Here is a 19,119-nt window from a genome sequence, read left to right on the forward strand (position 1 = left end):
GGATGAGGGAATTAAATGCAGCATCTCCAAGTTTGCGGATGACACGAAGCTGGGTGGCAGTGTTAGCTGTGAGGAGGATGCTAAGAGGATGCAGGGTGACTTGGATAGGTTGGGTGACTGGGCAAATTCATGGCAGATGCAATTTAATGTGGATAAATGTGAAGTTATCCACTTTGGTGGCAAAAATAGGAAAACAGATTATTATCTGAATGGTGGCCGATTAGGAAAAGGGGAGGTGCAACGAGACCTGGGTGTCATTATACACCAGTCATTGAAAGTGGGCATGCAGGTACAGCAGGCGGTGAAAAAGGCAAATGGTATGCTGGCATTTATAGCGAGAGGATTCAAGTACAGGAGCAGGGAGGTACTACTACAGTTGTACAAGGCCTTGGTGAGACCACACCTGGAGTATTGTGTGCAGTTTTGGTCCCCTAATCTGAGGAAAGACATCCTTGCCATAGAGGGAGTACAAAGAAGGTTCACCAGGTTGATTCCTGGGATGGCAGGACTTTCATATGAAGAAAGACTGGATGAACTGGGCTTGTACTTGTTGGAATTTAGAAGATTGAGGGGGGATCTGATTGAAACGTATAAGATCCTAAAGGGATTGGACAGGCTAGATGCAGGAAGATTGTTCCCGATGTTGGGGAAGTCCAGAATGAGGGGTCACAGTTTGAGGATAGAGGGGAAGCCTCTTAGGACCGAGATTAGGAAAAACTTCTTCACACAGAGAGTGGTGAATCTGTGGAATTCTCTGCCACAGGAAACAGTTGAGGCCAGTTCATTGGCTATATTTAAGAGGGAGTTAGATATGGCCCTTGTGGCTATGGGGTCAGGGGGTATGGAGGGAAGGCTGGAGCGGGGTTCTGAGTTGGATGATCAGCCGTGATCATAATAAATGCGGTGCAGGCTCGAAGGGCCGAATGGCCTACTCCTGCACCTATTTTCTATGTTTCTATGTTTCTAGAACTGGGGAAGAGTGGATGAGTGTCAGTTTTCAAAATGTATTCTCCAAATTTGTTTTCCAGAAAATTATGCTCTTGCTTTATGTGTTAATTTAAAAAAAACTGCTCTTCATAAACAATTTCAATAACAAAATAATTATGGACGTTGTTAATTAGGATGTATACATGTCTGGAGTTGCTTACATGTAATTGTATTTTATTTTACAGGGAAAAACTACAATTATACTCAGATTTCTTGACAGGTATGTCTTGGCCAATGAGTTTAAAATCTATAAAATTGAGTGATTCCAGAGTGCGGATTTAAACTGCCCATACCAACATAATAGTTTATCACTGTTACACATTTGTAATATTTATGTTACCAGATATAACTTCAGATAAATAATTGAAAAATTACAACCATGCAGTACTTGATGAGCTTGATAATAATGTGTGCAATAAACTTGTTTTGGCAGAGATGAAATTTCAAAGCCTACGTTAGCTTTGGAATATACTTTTGGAAGAAGAGCAAGAGGACATAGCACTGTAAGCACTGACATTGTTGGTTCAAAAACAAATTGATTCCAAGTAAGAAAACACTTCCAGAAGAAATTTGGAGCAAAACTATGGCTGGTCCAAGCTCCTGTCTAGTTAGCTAATGAAGTATAGACAAAGCAGGAAATCGGGATTGTATGTCAGACTGGTAATTGTAACAGAATGTTAAATTCCTTGTGGTGAACTAACATAGTGATTAAATGGAGGTAAACAATAGACTTATTAACCAAAAAAAAACAAATTGCTGGAGGAACTCAACAACTCTCCTCAAACAGCATCTATTGGAGGAGAGGAATTGTTGACATTTTGGCTCAAGACCTTACATTAGGACTGAGACAGAAGAAAGATGATAGAAGAGGGCGTGTGCTAAGGGAGGGGTTGGCAGTTACAGGTGGACTTGGGGGGGTAAAGGATGATGTGGGGAAGGGGGAGAAGTGGAGTGAGGTTATCAGCAAATATATGATTGATGGAAGCTGAGAAGAGCTAGGCAGTGGGAGGGCAAGGTGAAAGCTGAGACAGGATGGAGTGTGATAAGCAGGGCACATGGGTACAAGTGCAAGAGACTGATCAGTAAGGAAGGTGAAAATGGGAGAGGTAAGGGGCAGGTAGAAGAGGGAATATAATGGATGAAGTGTGTGGGTATTAGGTGGATGAAACCAGAAGGGTGATGGAATCTGGAACAGCGGTCAGTATGGGAAAGCGAACAAAATGGAAGGTTCAGAGGCGAATCTGAAGGAAAGGGAGCACAGATTACCTGGAAATGAAAAGTTCAATGCTCATACCATTGCGATGTAGCCATGTGGAATAGGAAGTGTTGTTTTAGTTTGCGTTGGGCAGGTTGCTGTGGGAATGAGAAGAGGAGTTGAAACAGCATGCAACAGGTATTGTGCGCGGGTGCTCTGCGGATTGGTCGCCTAGATTGCCCTTGGTCTAGCCGATATAGAAGAGAGAGTAGGAAATGCAGTAGACAGGGTTGGAGGGGATGCATGTGAATCTGCACCTTGAAGGGCTATTTAGTTCCCTGGATGGTGGTGATGGAGGAGGTGTCTGAACAAGTGTTTTATCTTCTGTGTTGCAGAGGAGAATGCCAGGGGTCGTGAAGGGTAGATGGGGAGGAATAAACAGACCATGGAGTCACAGAAGGTGGTTCTTGTGGAAGTACAAGGGATGAGGATGGGAAAGTGTGGCCAGTGCTGGAGTCCTGTTACTGCTGGCAGAAATGAAGGATACAGAGCCTGGGGTGAGGACTAGGGAAGCTGTATCTGTTCTGCCTGGGTGAGATGGAGAAAGAGCAGACATCTAAGAATCAAAGAAAATGTGAGAGAGGGCTTTGTCAATCACACCAAAAGGAATTTAATCTCTAAAATCTCTGTGTCCCCAGGCCCATCAATTATTAAACCCTTCACAAGCTGCCAGTCTAAATTTCTTTAAGCTAAATTGAATTAAAAATCTTCATTAGACCCCACAAGTTGGACTTAAACACATTATATGCATGTTAAATCCTTATTGTATGTGTTCCTTAGTAGGAGTTGTAGAATTTTTTGTAAGCTGACAATCTTCAAAAAAAATCGGTAGATCTGCCATACCCTAGTACTAATTGAATATACTTGCCAGACCTCTGAAGATAGTCATTTTGCTCCATACAATTATTCTAATATGTAATGTACGCATTGTCATATCAAAGGCACTGAGTTCTGTTGCAAAGAAATGTAAATGAGTGTATGAAGTGCTAACAAATTAATTTGTATGATTTGTGTGAATGTGATCACAGTTTAGGGAATACCATCAATCATCTTCACAATCGGTCAGCACAACAGATCTTAGTGATGTTGTGTTAAAGTTTCATAGGTGTGATCTGTTCCAAGCAGTTCCAAGTAAAAAGATAAAAGTTAGATAGAGCTGATAAGTAAGATTGGAGATATAATATAAAGGAGATTGTAACTTTTTTTTGGTGATATTTATTTCATGATTCATCAATTTTCTGTCACTGGAGGGCATTGGCTTAATTTTCAACCCTAATAAAACCTGTGTAATAATACATTGCAAGAAATCCAAATTAACATGATGGACATTTTGGTTGTTTTCATTTGGAGCTCTGGTGACAATCTATACCAAATATAACCAGCATCTGTGTATTTGCAGAATTTTCTATTATGTTTCAGCAAGGTACACTGACACTGGCAATTAGTACCACTCCAGCAAATTGTCTGTTGCTACATATTCCAGCGCCTTCAGGCTCTTGTGTCTCTATTGATGTGTTGAACTCTATTTTGCAGCCAAAAGATATTGCCCACTTTTGGGAACTAGGTGGTGGAACCTCTCTGTCTGACCTTGCCCAGATTCCAATCACTGTCAACAACATAAGGTTTGTGTTGCTATTTGGTCCAGGGGTTGACCTCCACTGGAAAATTATAAAAATGGAACTGAAATAGATTTTAACAAGAATTTATTTGTTGCATGCTTTTGTCCTTTGAATAAGTGCTTGAGAACTGCTTTATGCCTGGTCAGAGTTCTACATGCTCATGGCTGAGACCAAAGTCCACATGAAGAAATTGTACTGTACTTGTATTTTCACTCTGGTTGGCCTGTAGACTTTGATTTTTTTTATCATTACTCATGGTTGTTGCACAATTTACAACATTTGTAGTTTTATTACAGCCTATTATTAAAATTTTAAATTCATTGCTCAAGGATAGATCATGATCATATGTGCTAGAATTCTAAAGTTTTCAAAACCTCAAATGCTAGTCTAACTGAATCCCTTAAAATATTCCCAGGATCACACAGAGGTTTAGCCTATCAGTTGTCATTCTTTTATATGAAGAAACTTCTGAACTATGCTCATGCTTTATTTCACCCATAATTTATGATTGGATATTTATGCTGATGAAAGAAATCCATTTAAGTAGAATACCACATCTGTACAATTTACTTAATAGCCAAAAAAATTGCCACTTTGTATATTACAGTTGGCTTATATGGATGTAATATTACCTACAGGAATATGCTGAGCAGTGATTTTCACATAAGCATCTAATAAATAGCACAACTAGACCATCTGGATTCATGCCACTCAGTACTATCATGCCTAATCTAATTAAAATGCATTGAAAAGATATTTATTAACAGATATTTGTGATATTTAATTTGCAATAGGAGCCTTTCTGTTGTTTTGGTTTTGGATCTTTCCAAACCCAATGAACTGTGGCCGTGCATGGAGAAGCTACTGAGTGTGACAAAGAACCAGATAAATAAAACCATTAATGAACTAGCTAAAAAAGATTCCATTAAAGTAAATGAAATCAAGCAAAGGACCTGGAAAATGTTGCAGAAGGATCATCCGGTGAGTGTAGCTTCAAGAAAACTTTCTGCAATCTTACCTTTAGAAGTAAGATTTTGTTGAGATAATTTTGGTTTATGTACAGGTGATGTGAAAACCAAATATGTTCTTCAGCTTTAGGCAAAGGTAGGGTACAGGGGAAAATTTGGTAGAGTTTTCACAAATTCTTCACTAAAATTTTCTAACCTATTCACCTATCCTGATTTTACACAAGACAATGATTTTTATATTAAAGAGAAAGACATGGCTATTTGACAAGCAAAGCAGTAGAGTTCCTATGTAATACAAGTTGATAGGCAGGAAAAGTGGAAATGAAATGTTGCTGCTGTGGGAGAATATAAAAGAGGTTCATGTTCACACGTAACTGCCATTACCCTTCTGAACTGATGTTTGTAATAAATCAAGTGCTTAACCTATTTATGTCTCATTATACATTCCTGGGAGCTTGATTTTCAAACATTCTTGTATCATCAGTAAAATTGGATACCATGCTGGTGGACCCCATTGTGGTTCATTGTAACCACATCTGCATCATGTTGGTTGCTTAAGGAACACATGTTCAAAGTTGATGACCTTGAATCTGAGCTTCAAACCTCTTTTAAAGAGAGCATGTCCTAGATGGGGGTCCTTGATGATGGATGCTGTCTTCTTGAGACGCTGCCCCTTGAAGATGCCCTCAATGTTGAAGAAGCTTGTGCACATGATAGAGTTGGCTCAGTCTACAACCCTCTGCAGCCTCTTTTGATCCCATAAATTGGGGACTCTATACCAGGAGGTGATCAGAATGCTGTCCACCATCATCAATAGAAATTTGCTAGAGTCTTTGGTGACATACCAAATCTCCTCAAACTTCTAATGAAATATAACAACTGGCATACCTTTCTTGTGGTTGCATCAATATGTTGGGCCCAGGATAGATTCTGTTAAGTTGCTCACCCTTCTACCACTGATACTCAACGAGGACAGGCATGTGTTTTCCCACCTTCTTGAACTCCACAATCAATTCCTTGTTCTTTGTGACTTTGAATTAGGTACCAGCAGTACCTAATAAAGTGGCCACTGTGTGTATATTCTGTTGCTGAATTATGCCAGCATGGAAGTACCTTTGTAGTGAATCACAGAGGCTGATATTAAGATTATATTATCTCAGATGTGAGTGTAAGAAAGAGTTTTATTTATTTCTAGAATATCCCTTCGTGGTTCCTTTATTCTGCTACCTTAAACATAGATGACAGCTACTCTAATTTTCTCTTTAAATTTTGGTTGGGTGAAATAAAATTTATTATAATTGGGTGATCTCTCAATACATATTTAAAATGCTGAAGAACATATTTTGCTCAATTGTGTCAGGGCAGTTACTTTCTTTGGTTCTTACTTAATCTCAGGATGGTGTTATTTGCTCAGCTTTAATGAAGTAGGTTTAGTGAATTGAATTTTGAATCCAGACTTTTGACGGTCAAAGATTTTTCTAGGTTTTTTTAAACAGTATGTGTACTTCTTAAGCACCAAGGTATATTTATTTTTTCTTCTAAATTCCATCAGGATTGGGAACTTGTTGATCCATTTCCCCTTCCTCTAGTTATAATGGGAAGCAAGTATGATATTTTTCAGGTACAGTGAAGCTTGTATTGTCATTTAATTCATAGTATTATGTTATATTTGTGAAAACAGTTGTTCCAGTGGTGTGCTAATTTAATATTCTTTCCATAGAATTTTGAATCTGAGAAAAGAAAAGTAATTTGCAAGACACTGCGTTTTGTTGCTCATTACTATGGAGCTTCACTGTTGGTATGTTTTCATTGTTAACGTTTGTAATAAGTTCAACTTTCTGTACAACTGAGTTTTTATCATAATGGGGGGGAAACTATGCTTTACTGGACCATTATTTTAGAAATAAAATGCAATTTATATCAGGAAATTCTAGTGATACAAAGGTTAGTGCCCCTCTCTCATGGCCCCAGAGAACCAGATTCATTCCTAACTTTAGATGCTGTCTATGTACACGTCCTCTCTGTGAACATGTAGTTTCCTCACGGTTTTCCAGTTTCTTCCCACATACCAAAGATATGCTGGTTGATAGGCTTTTGTAAATTGCACCTGTGGAGGTGGATGGCAGGAAAATTGGAGACAGAGGATTTGATTTGTGTGTGAGAGGAGAAAAGATAAGATTGGTTTAGATAGGTACTTGATAGTCGAGATGAGCAGAATGGGCTGTTGCAGGTGACCAGAAGTTGCATTAGTGGTGTAGGTTTAAATGAGTATCTTTGAGATCAGATGTGGTTAAGGAATTCCAGAGCTTAGGTCCTTGGGAACTGAACATAAACACCAGTAATGGAATGAATAAATACAGGAAATGAGCAAAATTCCAGAGGGAAGGCTAGAGGAAATGGTGGAGATGAGGAAGACAAGGCCCTAGAAGGATAAGAATCTCAAAACCAATGCTAGAGGCATAGTAAAAGGACAGGGGAATGGTTCAGTCCAAGTTAAGATCAATGAGGTAGGATTTTGGAGGGAAACATAATGGAGGCCGGCCAAGAGTATATTAGTAAGACCAGTTTGAAGGAAATTAAGGCAGCAAATGAAATGTACCAAGGGTGGAGTCATTTGGAAAAGAAGGTCTCAGTAGCATCGATATGAGGTCCAAAACTTAATGTAGGGTTAAAGTGAATAGGAAAAGGAATTGCCAATGGTAACCAAAACAATGATTCGATATTCACAATATAGATGGTCTGATAAATAATAATTATGAACAATTGATGAGGCAAAACAAAATAGTCATGAAGGAGAGTTAACTTGCCTTTTGCCTCCTTGCTTGTGAAAACCAACAGTGTAAAAAATGTTTTTGGCCACTGTGACTCATAGAGGAAACCAAAGTAAATTTGGAATGGTTCTTCATTAATTATACAGATAATTTCATCAGAATCAGGTTTATTATACTGACTTGTATGTTGTCAAACTTGTTTTGCAGCAGCAGTAGAGAGGAAAGACATAAATTACTATAAATGATGAAATAAATAAATAGTTCAAAAATAAACAAGGTAGTGTTCATGGTTTTATAGACAATCATAGGCATGATCCTATGTGAAATGGCTATATTTACTGTTTCCATTTCCTCTGTGCATAAAGTAATATCAATCAGTCAGGAACCTAGCCATTTACTTCTGTTGTCAGCAATTTGAGCTTTGTGTCAGTTTTGTCAAATAGTAACAACCTAGAAGAAAAACTTTCATATCAAATCCTATCAATATTATATGATATCTATTTAGTTTTTCAGCAATAAATCAGAAAGTACAATATCAAAGATGCGAACTGTCCTGAACAATTTGGCATTTGGCACTGATAGAAGGTGAGTAGCATTTTGTATTTCACTTCCAGTAGCTAAGTGTATATTGTGGGGAATAATAGTAAAATGCTCTGCCATTCTTGAAAAGAATAACACTAAACACTAGCTTGCTAACTTTGATTCTTGGCAAAACTGAATGATGGCTCAGTTTGAACATTGCATATCAGCTCCTGATCTTACAGACTAGAAGGGTCCAACAGTCTTTCCAAAGTGATGGAATGGAAGTGGAATTTTTAAAATTTAAAAATGCGATAACCTCAAAATACTTAATTTATTTTGTTTTGTAGCAAAACGATATCCGTAGAGTATAACAAACCACTGTTTGTCCCTGCTGGGATGGATTCATTGAGTCAGATTGGTAAGTGAACAACAGAAATTGATAAAAACACACAAAATGCTGGAGGAACTCAGCAGGTCAGGCAGCATCTATGGAAATAAGTAATCTGTCAAAGTTTCAGGCCAAGACCCTTCATCAGGACTGGAAACAAAGGGGGAAGATCCTGGAATAAGAGGGTGGGAGAGGAGAAGGGGCACAAGCTAGAAGGTGATAGGTGAAGCAACACACACAAAATGCTGGAGGAACTCAGCAGGCCAGGCCGCATCCATGGAAAAGAGTACAGTCCTGCTGAAGGGTCTCGGCCCAAAATGTCAACTGTATTATTTTCCATAGATGCTGCCTGGCCTGCTGAGATCCTCCAGCATTTTGTGTGTGTTGCTTGGATTTCCAGCATCTGCAGATTTTCTCTTGTAGATGATGGGTGAAACCAGGTGGGTTGAGGAGGGGTGAAGAAGTAGGAAGCTGGGAGGTGATAAGTGGAAAAGGCAAAGGGTAGAGAAGAAGGAATCTAATAGGAGAGGAGAGTGGATCATGAGAGAAAGGGAAGGAGGAGGGACTCCAGGGGAGTTGATAGGCAGGTGAGAAAATGGATGTTTATGCAATAAGGTTAGAGGCTACCAAGATGGAGTGTGAGGTGTTGCTCTTCCAACTTGAGAATGGCCTCATCATTGCAGAAGATGAGGCCATGGACCGACATGTTAGAACGGGAATGAGGATGGGAATTGAAATGGTTGACCACTGGGAAATTCTGCTTTTTTTGGATGGAGCTGATGTGTTTGACAAAACGGTCCCTCAATCTAGTCGTCTCTCACCAGTGTAGAGGAGGCTACATTTAGAGCACTGGATACAGTAGATGACCCCAACAGGTTCACAGATAAAGTGTTGCCTCACCTGGAAGCTCTTTTTGGAGCCCTAAATGGAGCTGAGGGAGGAGGTGAATGGGAAGGTGAGGAACTTCTGCCACTTGCAGGAATAAGAGTGCCTGGATGGAGATTAGTGGGGAGTGACAAATGGACAAGGGAATCACAGAGGGAATGGTCCCTGTGGAAAATAGAGAGGGGGAGGTAAAGATGGGTTTGAAAATGGCAGAAGTTATGGACAATGATCTGTTGGATTTGGGGGCTCATGGGATGGTAGGTAAGGGCAAGAGGAACTCTATCATTGTTTAGATGGTGGGAACATGGGGTGAGAACAGATGTCCAGGAAATGAAGGAGAAAAATTGGTTCTACCACACAATTATCTATAGTGCTACAAATTCATTTGGCAGTGTCAGTTATTATAACATATGACTGAGGTAGAGAGGTAACTTCCTGCAGCCCATCTTATCACAAGAGCAGGACATTAGATGCAGTAAGCTGTCCTGACATCTGAGTGGCGAGGAACAATTTGCCCATTTACTTATTCTGTTAATGTGACCTACAAAGAAAAATGTGTTTCCTCTCAGAATATATACTTATAATTTAATAGATTCTTTGAGTCCTTTGTAAAATTGGCAACCTCTTATTTATATGATAAAAAATACACTTTTACAGCGCCCCAGAATCAGAAATCAAACAGTCTTTTTTTTATTAGAATAAATCAACCCATTGTATATTTGCTTATGTGTTAGTCTCTTTAAGTGCTTGAAAAGAAGACTTGTAAATACTTGCTTTTGCTATTTTATCATGGAACTGAACTCTTATGAACGACTGAAGAGGAAGCTCCAAATGCACCTTTTAAATAGTAGCACGGTCTTCTATGTCATTTTTTATAGGACCAGCCCATAGCGTACATATACATTGCTGTTTAATCCTAACCCCACCCACCATTATTATTGTTGATGTCTTTGGAGAAATTTTACATTAATTCCTTGCAAAATAGACTAGGGACAAATTATCAGAAACTCAGTGAACAATCAAGAGCCAGAGAAGCATTTCTAGGACTTCAGCAGACCTACAACCAGTGTGATATCATGTCTTTGTCATCTTTCTGCAGCAGATTGCAATTTCCTAGTATGTACTGCCATTGAAAAAATCTTAAATCAGAACTTGTCCAGAATTTTACCTGCATCTCTAGTCATCTAAATGGCGGTTAGTTCATATGAAACTACTTTTCATAAACTGTGGAAAAACCCAATGAATGCTTACTGCTTGTCCATATGAATTCCAACATGAACCTGTTACATAGAGCAGTCAAGGTGGGGAACCCTAAAATCCTTTTTTTTTTCTATTTATTATTATTACTGTTGTATTTTTATATTTTTCTCAGCTCAAGCTGGTAAAACCTGAGCTACGGCATAGCCAAGCACATTCATTTCTCAATTGCTAGGAACCTTCGGACTATTCTAATGGTTTTTAGTATTGTGGCTTTGTGGAGATTTACATAAATATTGCTTTGTAGACCTAATTGTGACTTTGGGATTATACCAGTTGTAGATGTTACTATTGGAGCAATATATACATATACACGTACCCAGTTCATGTTCCATTGTCTTTCAATTTCCTCTTTTAATTCAGCATATTTCTTTCACTTACTGATTTCTGTATGTTATGTGTGTTTGGAATGGTTATTTCTATTAGTAAGTTATTCCTGCCTGTTTATCCTGTGATATTATATCTGGATTTTATTATGGATTGTTCTATCTGTGATAACGGATCAGTCGTAATATACTTCTGTGGGACTCAAGACTCTAAAACTGGATCAGACTTGCATTTATAGTAAGGTATAGTTTCTTTTATGAGTTTGTATTTTAAAGCAAGTTTTTGCTGAATGATGTTTGCCAGTTGATTGTGCCTGTGTAAATAATCAGATTGAGTCAACAAGCTGCAGGATCTTGTAATGTGCTGGATTGTTTCTGGTTTCTCTTGGCAATTTAAAAAATTTTTTTTTGATTATGAGGACACTCAGTCCTTGTATATTGTCATTTAGAAATGCATGCATTAAAAAATGATAAAAATGTTCCTCCAGAAAGATATCACAGAAACACAGGACAAACCAAGACTAAAACTGACATAACCACATAATTATAACATATAGTTACAACAGTGCAAAGCAATACCGTAATTTGATAAAGAGCAGACTATGGGCACGGTAAAAAAAAAGTCTCAAGTCCCGATAGCCCCATCATCTCACGCAGACGGAAGCACCGCAAACTTGCCGATGCATTGGAAGCACCCAACTGCAGCCGACTCTGGGTCTGTCTGAAAACTTTGAGCCTCCGACCAGACCTCCGACACCGAGCACCATCTCTGCCGAGCACTTCGACCCTGCCCTGGTCGCCGAGCAACAAGCAAAGCCAAGGACTCGGGGCCTTCCCCTCTGGAGATTCTGGATCACGCAGTAGCAGCGGCGGCAAAACGGGCATTTCAGAAGTTTTACCAGATGTTCCTCCATGCTTTCACATCTGTCTCCATCAAATCAGGATTGTGCACTGTCTCCTACTTGACAGATAACAGATATTCATCACCGGAGTGGCCGCTGCGATCTGCGTCGCACCACCATCTTCTCCGCCATCATGCATTTTCTGCATTTATCATCTTGAATTTGTTGGTCCTTTATTATTTATTTTTTATTATTTTATTTTTGATAATTTTTTACGTTAACCATCTAGTCCTGTATTGCCACAAGGAACCCTTCTGTTTCTGGGAGGAGGTCTCCAACACTGACCCAGGCGTTCAACACTTTCTTGTCAACATCTCACCTGTTAAGATGGTGGGGATGCCTTCCATGGAGGATCTTTCTCTTATTCTTCTTCTTATTATTATTATTATTATTTTTTATTTCTTTCTTCTTCTTATTATTCTTCTTCTTATTATTATTATTCCAAGGTACTGAAGATGGGTATAGAATTCCAACCAAAGTCAGCATAGACCCAAAAGATTAAACCAGGAAATTAAGCTATCAAGGGATCTATTTTATTTTGTATTTTCTGGCTCTCAAACTTCACTTGTGCGAACTGATCTTTTTTTCATCATTGTGCTGTGAACTTCTAGCTATTATAAGATTATGAGATTTTTATTTGCAGGGATATATTGAACATTACAAACTTAAATATGCAGTGACGTTTGGAAGCATGCTTCGTGCCAATTAGTTTTGATCATCTGGACCTGGTAAATCTGCATGTAAATACTACAGATTCAAAGGAACCTTAAGTCTATTTGAATATAATTTGTACTATTTATATGTTTCTATATGCAGGATCTCCACCTGCTGCTGAGGTTGAATTGCGCAAAATTAGTGCACGAAATCCAATTGATCTGTGGAAGAAAGTATATGAGAGGTTATTCCCATGTGAGGTAATTTGTAAGCTAATGGTCAGTGTGTTAAGTGCAAAACACAACAGCTGAAGGAACTCAGTGGGTCATGCAGCATCTGAGGAGGAAAGTGGATAGTCACTTTGCAGAGATTCTGTATTCAATCTACTGGAGTGACCTTGAGCTTCCAGTTGCTCACCAATCTAATTTCCACCCCAGTACCACACTGTCAGAGGCCTCTGCACTGTTATAATGAGGCCCAGCACAAGTTTGAAGAACACCATCTCTTCAATCTGAGCACAGTCAGCAATGAATTCTCCTACTTTAGGTAACTTGCAGTTTTTGACTGTATGAGAACTGGAGTATTTCTACTTGCCATCCACTTGGAAGTTTAGCTCAGCTTTTTCTCTCCATTGTGTAGCCTGGCCTCCTTGAGCATGTCCCTCAACCCTGCAACACATAATGTAGCAGCTCAAATTCTGTATTTCACCCATTTGACCTCACTCCATCAGGGATGTCTTATTTGGTTGACATCCCTCCCAGGGCCTCTGTTACTGAAAACTAACTTGTTTCTCTCTTTCCCAGATTTAACAGAGGGCATTGAACCTAAACTGTTAATTCTGTTTCTCTTTCCATGTGCTGCCTGTCCTGCTGTGTGTTTCTGGCATTTTCTGTTTTATTTTAAATGCCAGTTAACACTTATACCTTAAAGGTGACAGAGTATTACAATCATCAGTAAGAAAGAATCTTGCCACCCACACATGCTGACGGTAATGCGTTGAATGATTATTCCTCTGTCATCAATATACCTGAGTCACCATTAACCAGAAAATTATCAGAAATATACCAGGACAATGGATGCTTGGAAAATGTGCAGAATATTTTTTTTAAAGTAGGCAGTGGTAATGAACTAGCTGTTCACAGATGATGAAAGCAGAGGTGAAATATAACTTCAAAAGGAAATTGAATAGGCATTGAAGGGAAATAAGTTTTAAGAGCTTTGGAGACTAAGCAGCAGAATGGGTCTGACTGGATTGTTCTACAAATAGACAGCATGGATTTAATGAACCGATTAGCTGCCTCCTTTGCCCTAATACATCCATTTTATTTTTAATTGGTTGCATTCAGATTTCTGTAAACTTCTACATAAACCATATTATCTCTAGCTACTATTTTCAAGCTGGAAGGAATATTGTAAAATCCAGTTAAGTTTCCATTCTGAACATGGAATTTGCTTGTGAATAATTGAATTAACATGTAAGTATTTAAATCCTAAATCTTAACAGTCTTGTGGCTCTTCAGTTTTGACTTTTTATGATGTATGTCAATGATCTGGACTATGGGATTAAAGGATTTGTGACTAAATTTGCCGATGATACAAAGGTGGAGGAGCGGGTAGTGTTGAGGAAATAGCCTGTAGAGAGACTTAGTTAGTTTAGGGGATTGGGCAAAGAAGTGGCAAATGAAATACAATGTTGGAAAGTGTATGGTCATGCACTTTGGTGGAAGAAATAAACGGGCAGACTATTATTTAGGTGGGGAGAGAATTCAAAATGCAGAGATGCAAAGGGACTTGGGAGTTCTTGTGCAGGATACCCTAAAGGTTAACCTCCAGGTTGAGTCAGTGGTGAAGAAGGCGAATGCAATGTTGACATTCATTTCTAGAGGTATAGAATATAAGAGCAGGGATGTGATGTTGAGGCTCTAAAAGGCACTCGTGAGACCACACTTGGAGTATTGTGTGCAGTTTTGGGCTCCTTATTTTAGAAAGAATAGACTGACATTGGGAAGGGTTCAGCAAAGATTCACGAGGATGATTCCAGGAATGAAAGAGTTACCGTATGAGGAATGTTTGGCAGCTCTTGGGCTATATTCCCTGGAGTTCAGGAGAATGAGGGGGATTTCATAGAAACATTCCAAATGTTACAAGGCCTGAACAGATTAGATATGGCAAAGTTATTTCCCATGGTAGAGGAGTCTAGGACAAGAGGGCACAACTTCAGGATTGAAGGGCATCCATTTAGAACAGAAGTGCGGAGAAATTACTTTAGTCAGAATGTGGTAAATCTGTGGAATTTGTTGCCTCGAGCGGCTGTGGAAGCCAAGTCATCGGGTGTATTTAAGGCAGAGATAGATAGGTTCTTGATTAGCCAGGGCATCAAAGGGTATGGGGAGAAGGCAGGGGAGTGGGGATGACTGGATAAATTGGAACAGCCAATGATTGAATGGCAGAGCAGATTTGATGGGCCGAGTAGTCTGCTTCAGCTCCTATATCTTATGATTTTGTAGACTTAGTTGTTTTCTACTTACAGAGTACCAGAGAAATCAAAGAGATTTTGGATCCAGCCAAGGACCCACGGTATGCTGAACCTGAAGTGGATGCAATGAGGACACAAAAGGACCAGGTAACTTACAAAGTTTCAGTAAGATGCATATTTTATTTATTTATCTGTCATATTTTTAATCCACTAATACCAGTGTCATTGTCAGGATTGCATCAGCTGCAGTTCAGTTAGTAGCTGTGAGTTGAAATCCACTCTAAGCACTTGAGTACAAGAATCTAAGACAGAGTGATTTGTATTGTTGAAGGTGCCATCTTTCAGATGAGAATCTAGGTCTCATCCACTCTATTAGGATTTAGAAGATACTGTGTGGCACAACTTTGAAGAGGAGGAGAATTGGATTCAGGCCATTATTTATTCTCTTTCTATTTTCCATTACAACTATAAGTATTTTACTGCCAATTTAGTACTTTTAGTCATGAAATATGTTTTATAAAGGCAAATGCTTCAGCACCAGCAAATCGGGTTCATTCCTGCCACTGTCTGCAAGGAGTTTAGACATTCTCCCTGTTACTGTGTATGCTTCCTCTGAGTGCTCCAGATTTCTCTCACATTTCAAAGACGCATAAGTTAATTGGTCAAATAGATGTAATTTGGTGGCACAGGCTTGCTGGGCTAGAAGGGCCTCTTACCATGCTGTATCTCTAAATACATGAAAAGGCAATGTAACTTCATTGGACATGTGATTAGGAAAGAGGAGTTAGAATGCACGGTAATTATGGGAAAGATTGAAGGGAAAAAAACAAGAGGAAGACAAAGACAGATGATGATGGAGACAGCAGCCAAAGAACTGGAAATGAATGCCAATGAATTGATCCACTTGACCCGAAACAAGAGTGTGTGGGCCATGACAGTCAAAGCTCAAACTGGGCATGGCACCTGATGGTGATGATCTCTAAATAAATAAAGGTTCATCACCCCAGGTTGCCAAGCTAAGTTGCTGAAAGATTGGCAAATGTTTTGAGACTTTTACACAGTATGCAAAATGCTAATATTGTAGGACTATGCCATAAAAAATGTGCTCCTCAGCAGTAAAGTTATTGCTGAATATAAGCCATTTACCTTTTGCTCATAATACATTGCCGAGTATGTATTTAATAAGCATGCAAATGGTTAAAAAGAAATATGTAATGTTAAATGTAATGTTTTATTTTTACTTTTCAACAATGTATAGATTTTTTTCTAGAATTGTTCTCTATCATATTACCTCTTTCATTTATTTCATTGCATTGGGTTTCCACTTTGCTTTGAGCTAATACTTTCAGTTTGGCACCGACCTTGTTTTATTAACCATGCTTAGTTAACTGCTCAGAGACTTGACAATTTGGGCTATGTACAGATTTTGTATCACTCCTAATGCTTTGAATTCAATCCTGTGTTTTTTAAGAGATTTACTAAATAGTTGCAGCAGTTTATTTAGCATGGACAATATATCCTTCATACTTGAAAGTGTGCATTTGTTAAATTTCAATTATATTGGCCATACTTTTAGTTTTATCAGCACTATTACTAAAATTCCTTTTGTAGTTTCTCTGCTTATCAAACCAATAACTTCAAGATGCATTGTACATAAATTGACAAATTAATCTGAGTGATTATAAAAAGTTGCAAATTTTCCTGAAGTAGTTCACGAGGCACATTTTCCCAACTCATAGGTCAGTCGGTATTCTTTCTAAAAATGAATAATCATATATGAATGATGAATCCAGCTAATAATGTTATTACTCTGAACTCACAACAGTTGTGCCATTATGTAAGTTAACCTTGAGTTAGAGTTCACAAGATTCCCCACAGATTATGATCTGTAATTACCCTAGGTTACTTCAGTTCATTTTAGTCTTGGCTCTTCCCTAATGAATATCTTAAAGGTTTTCCATGAATACATTTCATTATGTTATATCTGATATATTACCAATAGTTAATTTTTAGAAATGTTTTCCATAATATTCTTAGGAATATGTGTGATCTTTGCCAATGTCAATCTAAGGCATATTACAGGAAGTAAACAATTGTCTCTTACCTGTATTTGGGTATTTGTTGATCTCATGCTGTTATCAAGTTAACAATTCAGTGATACATAGTTTTGTGAAAAACAAATTACTTTTAAATGGTTATCCCAACTCTTTGTGCTGTCAAGGTGTGTGAATTTATCTGACCTATGGTCAGCTACAGCAAATTTCACCTTTGAGATAAGGAAAATAAGTAATCTAAATTAGGTGCAATAAATATGCAAAATAATAAAAACAAATCTTCCTCATAACCTTTCAAACACTAAGATCGTAAGGCATAGGAGCAGAATTAGGCCATCATGGCTGATCCTTTTGTTTTAAATCTCCTCTTCAACACCAGTTCCCAGCCTTCTCCCCATAACCTTTGATGCCATGTCCAATCAAGAACCTATCAATGTCTGCCTTAAATACGCCAAATGACCTGGCCTCCACAGCTGCATGTGGCAACAAATTCCACAAATTCACCACCCTTTGGCTAAAGAAATGTCTCCACATCTCTGTTTTGAAAGGGTGCCCCTCTATCCTGAGGCTGTGCCCTCTTGTCCTAGACTCTCCCACTATGGGGAAACATCCTTTCCACATCTACTCTGTCTAGGTCTTTCAATGTTCAAAAGGTTTCAATGAGATTCCCCCTCATCCTTCTGAATTCCAGTGAGTACAGACCCAGACCCATCAAACACTCTTCTTATGATAATCCTTTCATTCCTGGAATCATCCTTGTGAACTTCCTCTGAACCCTCTCCTTTGCCAGCACATCTTTTCTAAGATGAGGGGCCCAAAACTGTTCACAATACTCAAGTTGAGGCCTCACCAGTGCCTTATAAAGCCTCATTGTCACATCTTCCTCTTGTATTCTAGACCTCTTGAAATGAATGCTAATATGGCATTTGCCTTCCTCACCACCGACTCAACCTGCAAGTTAACCTTCAGGGTGTTCTGTACAAGGACTCCCAAGTCCCTCTGCATCTCAGATTCCTGGATTTTCTCCCCATTTAGAAAACAGTCCGCACATTTGTTTCTACTACCAAAGTGCATGACCATGCATTTTCCAACATTGTATTTCATTTTCCACTTTCTTGCTCATTCTCCTTTTGCATCCTACCTGTTCCCTCAACACTACCTGCCCCTCCACCAATCTTCGTATCATCTGCAAACTTGGCAACAAAGCCATCTATTCTATCATCTAAATCACTTATATACAGTATAAAAGGAAGTGGTCCCAACACCAACCCCCGCGGAACAATAATAATCACTGGCAGCCAACCAGAAAAGGATCCTTTTATTCCCACTCTCTGCCTCCTACCAATCAGCCAATGCTCTAACCATGTTAGTAATTTTCCTGTAACACCATGGGCTCTTAACTTGGTAAGCAGTCTCATGTGTGGCACCTTGTCAAAGGCCTTCTCCCTCAAATTCTTCTCCCTCCTGCCATCTGGCAAAAGGTACCAAAGCATTCGGGCTCTCACGACCAGACTATGCAACAGTTTCTTCCCCCAAGCCATCAGACTCTTCAATACTCAAGAGTCTAGACTGACATCTATTTCATTTATTATTATATTGTAATTTGTCCTCTACTATGCCTGTTGTATTTATTAATTATTGTACTGCCCTGCACTGTTTTGTGCACTTTATGTAGTCCTGTGTAGGTCTGTAGTCTAGTGTAGTTTTTGTGTTGTTTTACGTAGTTTAGTGTAGCCTTGTGCTGTCTCACATAGTTTAGTGTAGTTTTGTGTTGTTTCATGTAGCACCATGGTCCTGGAGGAACGTTGTTTTGTTTTTACTGTGTACTGTACCAGCAGCTTATGGTCGAACTGACAATAAACTTGACTGACTTGACGACTTGACTTCTGAAAGTCCAAATATATAACATCCACTGCAACCCCTTTATCTATCCTACTTGTAATCTCCTCAAAGAATTTCAACAGGTTCATCAGGCAGGATGTTCCCTGGAAACCATGATGACTTTGTACTATCTTGTCCTGTGTCACCAAATACTCCATCACCTCATTCTTAACA

The 19,119-nt window shown here is 38.9% G+C and overlaps 1 protein-coding gene across 5 annotated transcripts in view; it reads left to right on the forward strand.

Moving 5' to 3' along the window:
• The window catches only part of dync2li1 (dynein, cytoplasmic 2, light intermediate chain 1), a 50,961-nt gene that overhangs the window by 9,943 nt on the left and 21,899 nt on the right, over nucleotides 1-19,119 (forward strand). For 2 of the 5 annotated variants that reach the window (XM_072264966.1, XM_072264965.1), the window contains exons 3-12: nucleotides 1,173-1,207; nucleotides 1,421-1,490; nucleotides 3,776-3,864; nucleotides 4,656-4,842; nucleotides 6,382-6,450; nucleotides 6,550-6,627; nucleotides 8,106-8,185; nucleotides 8,470-8,540; nucleotides 12,697-12,794; nucleotides 15,065-15,157. In XM_072264966.1, the coding sequence (XP_072121067.1) occupies nucleotides 1,173-1,207; nucleotides 1,421-1,490; nucleotides 3,776-3,864; nucleotides 4,656-4,842; nucleotides 6,382-6,450; nucleotides 6,550-6,627; nucleotides 8,106-8,185; nucleotides 8,470-8,540; nucleotides 12,697-12,794; nucleotides 15,065-15,157 (870 nt within the window). The remainder of the gene's footprint in view (nucleotides 1-1,172; nucleotides 1,208-1,420; nucleotides 1,491-3,775; nucleotides 3,865-4,655; nucleotides 4,843-6,381; nucleotides 6,451-6,549; nucleotides 6,628-8,105; nucleotides 8,186-8,469; nucleotides 8,541-12,696; nucleotides 12,795-15,064; nucleotides 15,158-19,119) is intronic. The other 3 variants (XM_072264970.1, XM_072264969.1, XM_072264968.1) reach the window with 2 other exon arrangements.

The sequence above is a fragment of the Mobula birostris genome, chromosome 8 (assembly GCF_030028105.1).
Source record: "Mobula birostris isolate sMobBir1 chromosome 8, sMobBir1.hap1, whole genome shotgun sequence".
Lineage (NCBI taxonomy): Eukaryota > Metazoa > Chordata > Chondrichthyes > Myliobatiformes > Myliobatidae > Mobula > Mobula birostris.